The 16,142-nt window shown below is 49.3% G+C and overlaps 1 protein-coding gene across 1 annotated transcript; it reads right to left on the bottom strand.

The window, feature by feature from the left end:
• Window positions 1–8,991: 8,991 nt before the first annotated feature.
• On the bottom strand, window positions 8,992–9,929 carry LOC117189644. Its single transcript, XM_033394764.1, has 4 exons — window positions 9,698–9,929; window positions 9,506–9,628; window positions 9,307–9,436; window positions 8,992–9,231 (listed from the first exon to the last, which is right to left on the bottom strand). The coding sequence occupies exons 1-4, from the start codon at window positions 9,904–9,906 to the stop codon at window positions 9,184–9,186; spliced, it is 510 nt and encodes a 169-aa protein (XP_033250655.1). The 5' UTR covers window positions 9,907–9,929; the 3' UTR covers window positions 8,992–9,183.
• Window positions 9,930–16,142: the final 6,213 nt, after the last annotated feature.

The raw sequence follows: 16,142 nt of genomic DNA, 5'->3' as shown, positions 1-16,142 counted from the left end.
CCTGGGTGGCCGGACCAGCAGCCACTCGGATGCAGACAATCCGCACTCATTTGCGGCCATTTCCACTGGTCAACGCACCCTGATTGGCCGGACCAGTGCCAATCCCCAGATCTCCAGGTAGAAGCAACGTGGGCGGCCGGACCAGAGTCGCTCGCCAAACACCATCACCATCACTCCTGGATCCTGCCTCTGCCAATTCTGATGCCGCAGATGCGTGATCTGCTGCATCACACACACGTGCACATATAGCGCTGAGGTGGATGCGCCCTATGCCATCAACAGTGCTCCAGACGACGACGATGATCCTCCAGTACCTGAAATAGAAAATAAATAGAATTAAATTAGTCTATAAATGTCATTAATGTTGCAATTTTGTTCAATACTCATCTCTTTGTGACCACCTTCGTATAAATGCACGCAAATTGTTGCGAATGTCAAAATAGGGCTGCCAGACTGATAGAATGTAAACATGTCTCTAGATGTTAATGTTAATGTAATGTTAATGTCAATTGCCCGCAAAAATTCAAAAGAACATTATTGTTGTGAGTCAAGCTTAAATGTAAATTGCCAATGTAAGGGTAATAAGAAAAGCTGGAAATAAACTCCGTCAGTAGCAAAACTGGCGGGCGAGTGTGCGCAACGTAGGCGTGCACTTGCATCAAAATTACCTCGAAAAAAAAGTGACTTGTGTTTGTTATTTGTGGAACTGTAAATGTTTTAAAATAAATGTTTAAACCGGGAAATGAACAATATGTGCCAAATAATTGCAAATAATGCAATCTAATCATCTGTAATCGTGCCGTAATTCAGTGAAGCCAATAATCCCATCTGGACCACGCAGCTAAAAGCTAGCTGCAATAGAAGAGGAAAGAAAAGCAAGCTACTGACGCAACTGGACCAGGCCACCAAACGGACGCACTTGCTCCAAAACTGACGACCCAAAATATGGATGTTATGGACAACTCGGCAAGAGAATCATCAGCCGAAGCGGGTGAGTTGGAGATGGACTCGCCAGAGAGTTCCCAGAGTTCCTTGGGAGCGACGGTTCTGGAATTTGAGCGTCGCTTCTTGGACAGGAGCCTATATGTTAAAAAATTCCTGCCAATCCCACCAAAAACTGACGCTAGTACACAAAAACAACAACCGCCATCAAAGACACCGACAAAGACGCAGACAAAAATTGCTCCCAGAAGCGAAAGCGCAACGGGCTCCAAAAATAGCGGCGCATTCGCTCTAACCAAAGAGCATTTAACTGCACACAACCAAAACAAAAACAAAGATTATGCCCATATGTTTTCGCGCCAAACCATCAGCGAAAACAAAAACAACCAAACAACTCACACAAGCATCATAGAGAGCGACGCTTGCGCTCTCTCAGCATCCGAACCCTCGGCGCAAAAACAAAACGAAGGCGCGTCACTTCAAGCCCCAAAGCGTTTGCCGCCAAACATGCACACACGCACTTATGACAAAAAGAGAGATGCTTGCTCTCTCCCGCCGAAACAAAACACAGACACGAACAGCAAACCAAACGAAGCTACCCTGACCTACGCAATACCAAAACAAAAACAAACACATGACTTATGCCGAAACTAAAAACGGCATACAGCAAAACAATGACCAGCAACAGCAACAACGTTTGACGACAGCTAAAAGCACCAACACTAGCAGAAGCAGAAAATGCTTGCTGCCTACTTTGACTCAGGCGGACGAGCATAATGCACTGACAAGGCCTAATACCAGAATAAAGCTGGTAAAAGAATGGCTAAACGAAGATGCGCGGCGATCGAAACGGATTCAGATAATGACGACTTTACCTGCCTGACACTGGACACGCCTATGTTTAAGAGCCAATTTGCCAAAAGACTGCATCATGAGACCCGACAGATAGAGTCAGAGCAAGAGACGCCGACGATTGGTCAAATATGCACACCGCCAAATAAACAGTGTGAGGTCCAACAACATAGGGAGCCACAAAGGATGGAGTCTGAACGTCAACAGATGGAGACGGACAACCATCAGCCGCAACATCAGCCAGCCATTAATGTAAATTTAACGCCCGTCCAACCGCCAATACGTAGTACCAAGGTCCCTACACTCTTCCTGCCCCTGGTGCCTGCAATTGTACCCCTCATAAATAAATTGACCATCAATCCAAATGTGGGGAAATTTACGACGAAATCCATGGCCAACAGTGGACTCAGAGTCCAGTGCGATGACATGGCAACATACAACGTCATACAGAACGCCCTTGCTGAAGATAGCACCCAACTCCATACACACCAGCCGCGCAGCGACAGGGGCTACCGTGTAATAGTGCGGCATTTACACCACACTACGCCAAGCAGCTGGATTACTGAGGAGCTGGAACGGCTGGGATTTACTGCCCGGTTTATCCGAGGATTAAAGCACCGTTTTAATGGGAGGCCTCTAAACATATTTGAGGTTGAAATTCAGCCCAAGGCGGATGGCGGCCATGAGGCAATACTTGCCATTAAACAACTGGCCAACCAATGCGTCTCGGTAGTGAGACAAGCCAAGCCACGCGACCCAGCTCAGTGCCATCGGTGCCAGGAGTTTGGCCACACAAAAAACTATTGCAGACGGCCATTCAAGGGCATGAAATGCGCAGGAGATCACCCCTCAACAGCATGCAGGAAACCCAGGCAGGAGGATCCTAAATGCGCCAATTGTAGTGGCAAGCACGTGAGCTGCTACAAGGGATGTGCCGCCTACAAAAAGGCTCGTAGCCAGCTAAGGGCAAACCGGCTCATCGGTGAGCAGCAGAGGCAGCAGTATCAACAGCAACGCCAGCAGCCACAGCAGCCAACTGACCAACAACGTCCACAAACTCAGCAGCCGAGTCGCCAATCCCAGCAACAACAACAGCAGACAGCAAACACAGGCACCAGAGGCAATGGCAGGCCTTCCTACAGCAGGGTGTTGCGGTCTGGGAATGCTAAGCAGCTGCAGCAGCCACGCGCGGCAGAACGGCAACAGCCGAAGAGCAGTCGTCGTCCTTCCCAGCAACAGCAGCCCCATATCCACGCCCCCAAGCAGCAGCAATCATCTCAAAAGAAGCGGCCACAACACCAACAGCAACAGCAGCATTCAAGCGGCAGACAGGGGGCCAAACCAGCAGCACCAACACCAGCTGCAGCAGCAACGCCCAACACCCGCAGGCCCTTGTATAGCCGAGGTGCGCAAGCCAATCCGGCCGAAAACCATTTGGCCAAGATCCAGCAGAAGCTAAGGGATGAGCAGCAGCAGCAGCAAAAACAAAAACAGCAGCAGCGCGGACACAATTTGGGTCGGCAGCACCAGCAGCAGCACCAGCATCGCGGCCATCATTCCCAGCCACAGGCCAAGGGGCGCCAATGCCAGCGCGATCAACGGGTGCAGCCAACTCCTAAACGTTTCCAGACACCGAGAAATCCCCAGCATCAGCAGCAGCCAGCCATCCAATGCGATGGCAAGTGTGTGGAAATCTTAAAAGAGTACGCCGTTAAAATTGAAAACTTAGAGAAAAGACTGCAAGAACTTACCACATTAATTAAAAAACCTGACGGAAGCAAAGGGCAGTGGCTCAGCAGTGGCCAATCCTCCAACACAGACACCAGCAGCAGCACCAACACCTACAAGACCCGCCGCCAATACACAACCTGACGCCGCAGCCGTATCGGAGGACTCTGATATGGACTGCGAAGCACTCAGCGACGATGGCGACGACCTGTGGACGGACGACGATTCATTTGACGACGAGATAGCGGAGATCATAGACGCCTACGATAGCTACTACTCTGACGTCTTTTGATGAGCCCAAAAGTCGGTCCTGAGGCAGCCACTAAAAACAGATGGAAACCATTAACTCACATAACCACGAAAAATGAAAAATGACCAATACGTACTCACCTGACACGCCATCGGCAGAGCTGCCCCACCAGCAGATGCCACGACAAATAGACCAAACCTTTGCTGCTAATTTGACGACATTCTTGGAATATATTGACGACTCTCCTGATAATTCACCGCACAGGTCCAGAGCAGCCACTGAAATAAAACAAAATGACGTAAATTCGCATACCAACAAAATATGGACAAAACACCAAAATAATCACACGTACCTGCCACGCCTCCGACAGATCTGCCCCTTCAGCAGCTGCCCCGTCATCAACACCACACATCTGATGCCAATTGGACGACATTTTAGGATTTATTGACGACGCTCCTGACAATCCACCGCACAGGTCCAGAGCAGCCACTGTAAACAAACCAAAAATGACGTCAATACTCACATCAACACAAAATGGTCCAAATACACACAAAACATACGTACCTGCCACGCCTCCGATAGAGCTGCCTCTCCAGCAGTTGCCACACCAAATTCGCCATCCAATTCCTGCCAAATGGGCGAAATTTGAAGGCCCTTTCGCCGTCGCCAACAACATCCAGTCCACAGGCTGTCGCTAGAAGGAGAAAAACATCAATACACACTTCAACACAAAATTGTCCAAAAACACACAAAACATACGTACCTGCCACGCCTCCGATAGAGATGCCTCTCCAGCAGGTGCCACGTCAATTTCGCCATCCAATTCCTGCCAAATGGGCGAAATTTGAAGTCCCTATCGTCGTCGCCATCAACATCCAGGCTGCCGCTAAAAGAAGGAAAACATCAATTCACGCATCAACACAAAATAGCCAATACTTCTACTAATCACACTTACCTGTCAATACACTCACAGATCAGCCTCTCCAGTACCTGCCTCGCCACCAACCGCAACATTTTGTTGCAAGTTGGGCCCAATTCGGACGCCCCTCCGATTACGCTGCCGTCAACCGATGGCCATGACGTCACGCCATCATCATCACAAAACAGCAGCGGCAATCTAACGATGAGGCCAGCCAATACAGACGACTCTGGCCAGCGCGCCATCTCCAACTACATCGGCAGTGTATCCTGGGTGGCCGGACCAGCAGCCACTCGGATGCAGCAAATCCGCACTCATTTGCGGCCATTTCCACTGGTCAACGCACCCTGATTGGCCGGACCAGTGCCAATCCCCAGATCTCCAGGTAGAAGCAACGTGGGCGGCCGGACCAGAGTCGCTCGCCAAACACCATCACCATCACCATTCACGCCAACTCCTGGATCCTGCCTCTGCCAATTCTGATGCCGCAGATGCGTGATCTGCTGCATCACACACACGTGCACATATAGCGCTGAGGTGGATGCGCCCTGTGCCATCAACAGTGCTCCAGACGACGACGATGATCCTCCAGTACCTGAAATAGAATCTATAAATAGTCTATAGTCTATAAATGTCATTAATGTTGCAATTTTGTTCAATACTCATCTCTTTGTGACCACCTTCGTATAAATGCACGCAAATTGTTGCGAATGTCAAAATAGGGCTGCCAGACTGATAGAATGTAAACATGTCTCTAGATGTTAATGTTAATGTAATGTTAATGTCAATTGCCCGCAAAAATTCAAAAGAACATTATTGTTGTGAGTCAAGCTTAAATGTAAATTGCCAATGTAAGGGTAATAAGAAAAGCTGGAAATAAACTCCGTCAGTAGCAAAACTGGCGGGCGAGTGTGCGCAACGTAGGCGTGCACTTGCATCAAAATTACCTCGAAAAAAAAGTGACTTGTGTTTGTTATTTGTGGAACTGTAAATGTTTTAAAATAAATGTTTAAACCGGGAAATGAACAATATGTGCCAAATAATTGCAAATAATGCAATCTAATCATCTGTAATCGTGCCGTAATTCAGTGAAGCCAATAATCCCATCTGGACCACGCAGCTAAAAGCTAGCTGCAATAGAAGAGGAAAGAAAAGCAAGCTACTGACGCAACTGGACCAGGCCACCAAACGGACGCACTTGCTCCAAAACTGACGACCCAAAATATGGATGTTATGGACAACTCGGCAAGAGAATCATCAGCCGAAGCGGGTGAGTTGGAGATGGACTCGCCAGAGAGTTCCCAGAGTTCCTTGGGAGCGACGGTTCTGGAATTTGAGCGTCGCTTCTTGGACAGGAGCCTATATGTTAAAAAATTCCTGCCAATCCCACCAAAAACTGACGCTAGTACACAAAAACAACAACCGCCATCAAAGACACCGACAAAGACGCAGACAAAAATTGCTCCCAGAAGCGAAAGCGCAACGGGCTCCAAAAATAGCGGCGCATTCGCTCTAACCAAAGAGCATTTAACTGCACACAACCAAAACAAAAACAAAGATTATGCCCATATGTTTTCGCGCCAAACCATCAGCGAAAACAAAAACAACCAAACAACTCACACAAGCATCATAGAGAGCGACGCTTGCGCTCTCTCAGCATCCGAACCCTCGGCGCAAAAACAAAACGAAGGCGCGTCACTTCAAGCCCCAAAGCGTTTGCCGCCAAACATGCACACACGCACTTATGACAAAAAGAGAGATGCTTGCTCTCTCCCGCCGAAACAAAACACAAACACGAACAGCAAACCAAACGAAGCTACCCTGACCTACGCAATACCAAAACAAAAACAAACACATGACTTATGCCGAAACTAAAAACGGCATACAGCAAAACAATGACCAGCAACAGCAACAACGTTTGACGACAGCTAAAAGCACCAACACTAGCAGAAGCAGAAAATGCTTGCTGCCTACTTTGACTCAGGCGGACGAGCATAATGCACTGACAAGGCCTAATACCAGAATAAAGCTGGTAAAAGAATGGCTAAACGAAGATGCGCGGCGATCGAAACGGATTCAGATAATGACGACTTTACCTGCCTGACACTGGACACGCCTATGTTTAAGAGCCAATTTGCCAAAAGACTGCATCATGAGACCCGACAGATAGAGTCAGAGCAAGAGACGCCGACGATTGGTCAAATATGCACACCGCCAAATAAACAGTGTGAGGTCCAACAACATAGGGAGCCACAAAGGATGGAGTCTGAACGTCAACAGATGGAGACGGACAACCATCAGCCGCAACATCAGCCAGCCATTAATGTAAATTTAACGCCCGTCCAACCGCCAATACGTAGTACCAAGGTCCCTACACTCTTCCTGCCCCTGGTGCCTGCAATTGTACCCCTCATAAATAAATTGACCATCAATCCAAATGTGGGGAAATTTACGACGAAATCCATGGCCAACAGTGGACTCAGAGTCCAGTGCGATGACATGGCAACATACAACGTCATACAGAACGCCCTTGCTGAAGATAGCACCCAACTCCATACACACCAGCCGCGCAGCGACAGGGGCTACCGTGTAATAGTGCGGCATTTACACCACACTACGCCAAGCAGCTGGATTACTGAGGAGCTGGAACGGCTGGGATTTACTGCCCGGTTTATCCGAGGATTAAAGCACCGTTTTAATGGGAGGCCTCTAAACATATTTGAGGTTGAAATTCAGCCCAAGGCGGATGGCGGCCATGAGGCAATACTTGCCATTAAACAACTGGCCAACCAATGCGTCTCGGTAGTGAGACAAGCCAAGCCACGCGACCCAGCTCAGTGCCATCGGTGCCAGGAGTTTGGCCACACAAAAAACTATTGCAGACGGCAATTCAAGTGCATGAAATGCGCAGGAGATCACCCCTCAACAGCATGCAGGAAACCCAGGCAGGAGGATCCTAAATGCGCCAATTGTAGCGGCAAGCACGTGAGCTGCTACAAGGGATGTGCCGCCTACAAAAAGGCTCGTAGCCAGCTAAGGGCAAATAGGCTCATCGGTGAGCAGCAGAGGCAGCAGTATCAACAGCAACGCCAGCAGCCACAGCAGCCAACTGACCAACAACGTCCACAAACTCAGCAGCCGAGTCGCCAATCCCAGCAACAACAACAGCAGACAGCAAACACAGGCACCAGAGGCAATGGCAGGCCTTCCTACAGCAGGGTGTTGCGGTCTGGGAATGCTGAGCAGCTGCAGCAGCCACGCGCGGCAGAACGGCAACAGCCGAAGAGCAGTCGTCGTCCTTCCCAGCAACAGCAGCCCCATATCCACGCCCCCAAGCAGCAGCAATCATCTCAAAAGAAGCGGCCACAACACCAACAGCAACAGCAGCATTCAAGCGGCAGACAGGGGGCCAAACCAGCAGCACCAACACCAGCTGCAGCAGCAACGCCCAACACCCGCAGGCCCTTGTATAGCCGAGGTGCGCAAGCCAATCCGGCCGAAAACCATTTGGCCAAGATCCAGCAGAAGCTAAGGGATGAGCAGCAGCAGCAGCAAAAACAAAAACAGCAGCAGCGCGGACACAATTTGGGTCGGCAGCACCAGCAGCAGCACCAGCATCGCGGCCATCATTCCCAGCCACAGGCCAAGGGGCGCCAATGCCAGCGCGATCAACGGGTGCAGCCAACTCCTAAACGTTTCCAGACACCGAGAAATCCCCAGCATCAGCAGCAGCCAGCCATCCAATGCGATGGCAAGTGTGTGGAAATCTTAAAAGAGTACGCCGTTAAAATTGAAAACTTAGAGAAAAGACTGCAAGAACTTACCACATTAATTAAAAAACCTGACGGAAGCAAAGGGCAGTGGCTCAGCAGTGGCCAATCCTCCAACACAGACACCAGCAGCAGCACCAACACCTACAAGACCCGCCGCCAATACACAACCTGACGCCGCAGCCGTATCGGAGGACTCTGATATGGACTGCGAAGCACTCAGCGACGATGGCGACGACCTGTGGACGGACGACGATTCATTTGACGACGAGATAGCGGAGATCATAGACGCCTACGATAGCTACTACTCTGACGTCTTTTGATGAGCCCAAAAGTCGGTCCTGAGGCAGCCACTAAAAACAGATGGAAACCATTAACTCACATAACCACGAAAAATGAAAAATGACCAATACGTACTCACCTGACACGCCATCGGCAGAGCTGCCCCACCAGCAGATGCCACGACAAATAGACCAAACCTTTGCTGCTAATTTGACGACATTCTTGGAATATATTGACGACTCTCCTGATAATTCACCGCACAGGTCCAGAGCAGCCACTGAAATAAAACAAAATGACGTAAATTCGCATACCAACAAAATATGGACAAAACACCAAAATAATCACACGTACCTGCCACGCCTCCGACAGATCTGCCCCTTCAGCAGCTGCCCCGTCATCAACACCACACATCTGATGCCAATTGGACGACATTTTAGGATTTATTGACGACGCTCCTGACAATCCACCGCACAGGTCCAGAGCAGCCACTGTAAACAAACCAAAAATGACGTCAATACTCACATCAACACAAAATGGTCCAAATACACACAAAACATACGTACCTGCCACGCCTCCGATAGAGCTGCCTCTCCAGCAGTTGCCACACCAAATTCGCCATCCAATTCCTGCCAAATGGGCGAAATTTGAAGGCCCTTTCGCCGTCGCCAACAACATCCAGTCCACAGGCTGTCACTAGAAGGAGAAAAACATCAATACACACTTCAACACAAAATGGTCCAAAAACACACAAAACATGCGTACCTGCCACGCCTCCGATAGAGATGCCTCTCCAGCAGGTGCCACGTCAATTTCGCCATCCAATTCCTGCCAAATGGGCGAAATTTGAAGTCCCTATCGTCGTCGCCATCAACATCCAGGCTGCCGCTAAAAGAAGGAAAACATCAATTCACGCATCAACACAAAATAGCCAATACTTCTACTAATCACACTTACCTGTCAATACACTCACAGATCAGCCTCTCCAGTACCTGCCTCGCCACCAACCGCAACATTTTGTTGCAAGTTGGGCCCAATTCGGACGCCCCTCCGATTACGCTGCCGTCAACCGATGGCCATGACGTCACGCCATCATCATCACAAAACAGCAGCGGCAATCTAACGACGAGGCCAGCCAATACAGACGACTCTGGCCAGCGCGCCATCTCCAACTACATCGGCAGTGTATCCTGGGTGGCCGGACCAGCAGCCACTCGGATGCAGACAATCCGCACTCATTTGCGGCCATTTCCACTGGTCAACGCACCCTGATTGGCCGGACCAGTGCCAATCCCCAGATCTCCAGGTAGAAGCAACGTGGGCGGCCGGACCAGAGTCGCTCGCCAAACACCATCACCATCACCATTCACGCCAACTCCTGGATCCTGCCTCTGCCAATTCTGATGCCGCAGATGCGTGATCTGCTGCATCACACACACGTGCACATATAGCGCTGAGGTGGATGCGCCCTGTGCCATCAACAGTGCTCCAGACGACGACGATGATCCTCCAGTACCTGAAATAGAATCTATAAATAGTCTATAGTCTATAAATGTCATTAATGTTGCAATTTTGTTCAATACTCATCTCTTTGTGACCACCTTCGTATAAATGCACGCAAATTGTTGCGAATGTCAAAATAGGGCTGCCAGACTGATAGAATGTAAACATGTCTCTAGATGTTAATGTTAATGTAATGTTAATGTCAATTGCCCGCAAAAATTCAAAAGAACATTATTGTTGTGAGTCAAGCTTAAATGTAAATTGCCAATGTAAGGGTAATAAGAAAAGCTGGAAATAAACTCCGTCAGTAGCAAAACTGGCGGGCGAGTGTGCGCAACGTAGGCGTGCACTTGCATCAAAATTACCTCGAAAAAAAAGTGACTTGTGTTTGTTATTTGTGGAACTGTAAATGTTTTAAAATAAATGTTTAAACCGGGAAATGAACAATATATGCCAAATAATTGCAAATAATGCAATCTAATCATCTGTAATCGTGCCGTAATTCAGTGAAGCCAATAATCCCATCTGGACCACGCAGCTAAAAGCTAGCTGCAATAGAAGAGGAAAGAAAAGCAAGCTACTGACGCAACTGGACCAGGCCACCAAACGGACGCACTTGCTCCAAAACTGACGACCCAAAATATGGATGTTATGGACAACTCGGCAAGAGAATCATCAGCCGAAGCGGGTGAGTTGGAGATGGACTCGCCAGAGAGTTCCCAGAGTTCCTTGGGAGCGACGGTTCTGGAATTTGAGCGTCGCTTCTTGGACAGGAGCCTATATGTTAAAAAATTCCTGCCAATCCCACCAAAAACTGACGCTAGTACACAAAAACAACAACCGCCATCAAAGACACCGACAAAGACGCAGACAAAAATTGCTCCCAGAAGCGAAAGCGCAACGGGCTCCAAAAATAGCGGCGCATTCGCTCTAACCAAAGAGCATTTAACTGCACACAACCAAAACAAAAACAAAGATTATGCCCATATGTTTTCGCGCCAAACCATCAGCGAAAACAAAAACAACCAAACAACTCACACAAGCATCATAGAGAGCGACGCTTGCGCTCTCTCAGCATCCGAACCCTCGGCGCAAAAACAAAACGAAGGCGCGTCACTTCAAGCCCCAAAGCGTTTGCCGCCAAACATGCACACACGCACTTATGACAAAAAGAGAGATGCTTGCTCTCTCCCGCCGAAACAAAACACAGACACGAACAGCAAACCAAACGAAGCTACCCTGACCTACGCAATACCAAAACAAAAACAAACACATGACTTATGCCGAAACTAAAAACGGCATACAGCAAAACAATGACCAGCAACAGCAACAACGTTTGACGACAGCTAAAAGCACCAACACTAGCAGAAGCAGAAAATGCTTGCTGCCTACTTTGACTCAGGCGGACGAGCATAATGCACTGACAAGGCCTAATACCAGAATAAAGCTGGTAAAAGAATGGCTAAACGAAGATGCGCGGCGATCGAAACGGATTCAGATAATGACGACTTTACCTGCCTGACACTGGACACGCCTATGTTTAAGAGCCAATTTGCCAAAAGACTGCATCATGAGACCCGACAGATAGAGTCAGAGCAAGAGACGCCGACGATTGGTCAAATATGCACACCGCCAAATAAACAGTGTGAGGTCCAACAACATAGGGAGCCACAAAGGATGGAGTCTGAACGTCAACAGATGGAGACGGACAACCATCAGCCGCAACATCAGCCAGCCATTAATGTAAATTTAACGCCCGTCCAACCGCCAATACGTAGTACCAAGGTCCCTACACTCTTCCTGCCCCTGGTGCCTGCAATTGTACCCCTCATAAATAAATTGACCATCAATCCAAATGTGGGGAAATTTACGACGAAATCCATGGCCAACAGTGGACTCAGAGTCCAGTGCGATGACATGGCAACATACAACGTCATACAGAACGCCCTTGCTGAAGATAGCACCCAACTCCATACACACCAGCCGCGCAGCGACAGGGGCTACCGTGTAATAGTGCGGCATTTACACCACACTACGCCAAGCAGCTGGATTACTGAGGAGCTGGAACGGCTGGGATTTACTGCCCGGTTTATCCGAGGATTAAAGCACCGTTTTAATGGGAGGCCTCTAAACATATTTGAGGTTGAAATTCAGCCCAAGGCGGATGGCGGCCATGAGGCAATACTTGCCATTAAACAACTGGCCAACCAATGCGTCTCGGTAGTGAGACAAGCCAAGCCACGCGACCCAGCTCAGTGCCATCGGTGCCAGGAGTTTGGCCACACAAAAAACTATTGCAGACGGCAATTCAAGTGCATGAAATGCGCAGGAGATCACCCCTCAACAGCATGCAGGAAACCCAGGCAGGAGGATCCTAAATGCGCCAATTGTAGCGGCAAGCACGTGAGCTGCTACAAGGGATGTGCCGCCTACAAAAAGGCTCGTAGCCAGCTAAGGGCAAATAGGCTCATCGGTGAGCAGCAGAGGCAGCAGTATCAACAGCAACGCCAGCAGCCACAGCAGCCAACTGACCAACAACGTCCACAAACTCAGCAGCCGAGTCGCCAATCCCAGCAACAACAACAGCAGACAGCAAACACAGGCACCAGAGGCAATGGCAGGCCTTCCTACAGCAGGGTGTTGCGGTCTGGGAATGCTGAGCAGCTGCAGCAGCCACGCGCGGCAGAACGGCAACAGCCGAAGAGCAGTCGTCGTCCTTCCCAGCAACAGCAGCCCCATATCCACGCCCCCAAGCAGCAGCAATCATCTCAAAAGAAGCGGCCACAACACCAACAGCAACAGCAGCATTCAAGCGGCAGACAGGGGGCCAAACCAGCAGCACCAACACCAGCTGCAGCAGCAACGCCCAACACCCGCAGGCCCTTGTATAGCCGAGGTGCGCAAGCCAATCCGGCCGAAAACCATTTGGCCAAGATCCAGCAGAAGCTAAGGGATGAGCAGCAGCAGCAGCAAAAACAAAAACAGCAGCAGCGCGGACACAATTTGGGTCGGCAGCACCAGCAGCAGCACCAGCATCGCGGCCATCATTCCCAGCCACAGGCCAAGGGGCGCCAATGCCAGCGCGATCAACGGGTGCAGCCAACTCCTAAACGTTTCCAGACACCGAGAAATCCCCAGCATCAGCAGCAGCCAGCCATCCAATGCGATGGCAAGTGTGTGGAAATCTTAAAAGAGTACGCCGTTAAAATTGAAAACTTAGAGAAAAGACTGCAAGAACTTACCACATTAATTAAAAAACCTGACGGAAGCAAAGGGCAGTGGCTCAGCAGTGGCCAATCCTCCAACACAGACACCAGCAGCAACACCAACACCTACAAGACCCGCCGCCAATACACAACCTGACGCCGCAGCCGTATCGGAGGACTCTGATATGGACTGCGAAGCACTCAGCGACGATGGCGACGACCTGTGGACGGACGACGATTCATTTGACGACGAGATAGCGGAGATCATAGACGCCTACGATAGCTACTACTCTGACGTCTTTTGATGAGCCCAAAAGTCGGTCCTGAGGCAGCCACTAAAAACATATGGAAACCATTAACTCACATAACCACGAAAAATGAAAAATGACCAATACGTACTCACCTGACACGCCATCGGCAGAGCTGCCCCACCAGCAGATGCCACGACAAATAGACCAAACCTTTGCTGCTAATTTGACGACATTCTTGGAATATATTGACGACTCTCCTGATAATTCACCGCACAGGTCCAGAGCAGCCACTGAAATAAAACAAAATGACGTAAATTCGCATACCAACAAAATATGGACAAAACACCAAAATAATCACACGTACCTGCCACGCCTCCGACAGATCTGCCCCTTCAGCAGCTGCCCCGTCATCAACACCACACATCTGATGCCAATTGGACGACATTTTAGGATTTATTGACGACGCTCCTGACAATCCACCGCACAGGTCCAGAGCAGCCACTGTAAACAAACCAAAAATGACGTCAATACTCACATCAACACAAAATGGTCCAAATACACACAAAACATACGTACCTGCCACGCCTCCGATAGAGCTGCCTCTCCAGCAGTTGCCACACCAAATTCGCCATCCAATTCCTGCCAAATGGGCGAAATTTGAAGGCCCTTTCGCCGTCGCCAACAACATCCAGTCCACAGGCTGTCGCTAGAAGGAGAAAAACATCAATACACACTTCAACACAAAATTGTCCAAAAACACACAAAACATACGTACCTGCCACGCCTCCGATAGAGATGCCTCTCCAGCAGGTGCCACGTCAATTTCGCCATCCAATTCCTGCCAAATGGGCGAAATTTGAAGTCCCTATCGTCGTCGCCATCAACATCCAGGCTGCCGCTAAAAGAAGGAAAACATCAATTCACGCATCAACACAAAATAGCCAATACTTCTACTAATCACACTTACCTGTCAATACACTCACAGATCAGCCTCTCCAGTACCTGCCTCGCCACCAACCGCAACATTTTGTTGCAAGTTGGGCCCAATTCGGACGCCCCTCCGATTACGCTGCCGTCAACCGATGGCCATGACGTCACGCCATCATCATCACAAAACAGCAGCGGCAATCTAACGATGAGGCCAGCCAATACAGACGACTCTGGCCAGCGCGCCATCTCCAACTACATCGGCAGTGTATCCTGGGTGGCCGGACCAGCAGCCACTCGGATGCAGCAAATCCGCACTCATTTGCGGCCATTTCCACTGGTCAACGCACCCTGATTGGCCGGACCAGTGCCAATCCCCAGATCTCCAGGTAGAAGCAACGTGGGCGGCCGGACCAGAGTCGCTCGCCAAACACCATCACCATCACCATTCACGCCAACTCCTGGATCCTGCCTCTGCCAATTCTGATGCCGCAGATGCGTGATCTGCTGCATCACACACACGTGCACATATAGCGCTGAGGTGGATGCGCCCTGTGCCATCAACAGTGCTCCAGACGACGACGATGATCCTCCAGTACCTGAAATAGAATCTATAAATAGTCTATAGTCTATAAATGTCATTAATGTTGCAATTTTGTTCAATACTCATCTCTTTGTGACCACCTTCGTATAAATGCACGCAAATTGTTGCGAATGTCAAAATAGGGCTGCCAGACTGATAGAATGTAAACATGGCTCTAGATGTTAATGTTAATGTAATGTTAATGTCAATTGCCCGCAAAAATTCAAAAGAACATTATTGTTGTGAGTCAAGCTTAAATGTAAATTGCCAATGTAAGGGTAATAAGAAAAGCTGGAAATAAACTCCGTCAGTAGCAAAACTGGCGGGCGAGTGTGCGCAACGTAGGCGTGCACTTAAAAGGCGTGCGTTTAAACCGGGAAATGAATATGTGCCAAATAATTGCAAATAATGCAATCTAATCATCTGTAATCGTGCCGTAATTCAGTGAAGCCAATAATCCCATCTGGACCACGCAGCTAAAAGCTAGCTGCAATAGAAGAGGAAAGAAAAGCAAGCTACTGACGCAACTGGACCAGGCCACCAAACGGACGCACTTGCTCCAAAACTGACGACCCAAAATATGGATGTTATGGACAACTCGGCAAGAGAATCATCAGCCGAAGCGGGTGAGTTGGAGATGGACTCGCCAGAGAGTTCCCAGAGTTCCTTGGGAGCGACGGTTCTGGAATTTGAGCGTCGCTTCTTGGACAGGAGCCTATATGTTAAAAAATTCCTGCCAATCCCACCAAAAACTGACGCTAGTACACAAAAACAACAACCGCCATCAAAGACACCGACAAAGACGCAGACAAAAATTGCTCCCAGAAGCGAAAGCGCAACGGGCTCCAAAAATAGCGGCGCATTCGCTCTAACCAAAGAGCATTTAACTGCACACAACCAAAACAAAAACAAAGATTGTGCCCATATGTTTT

The sequence above is a fragment of the Drosophila miranda genome (assembly GCF_003369915.1).
Source record: "Drosophila miranda strain MSH22 chromosome Y unlocalized genomic scaffold, D.miranda_PacBio2.1 Contig_Y1_pilon, whole genome shotgun sequence".
NCBI lineage: Eukaryota > Metazoa > Arthropoda > Insecta > Diptera > Drosophilidae > Drosophila > Drosophila miranda.
Note: the sequence above shows the minus strand (reverse complement) of the source record. Positions and strands in the feature narration are given on the sequence as shown.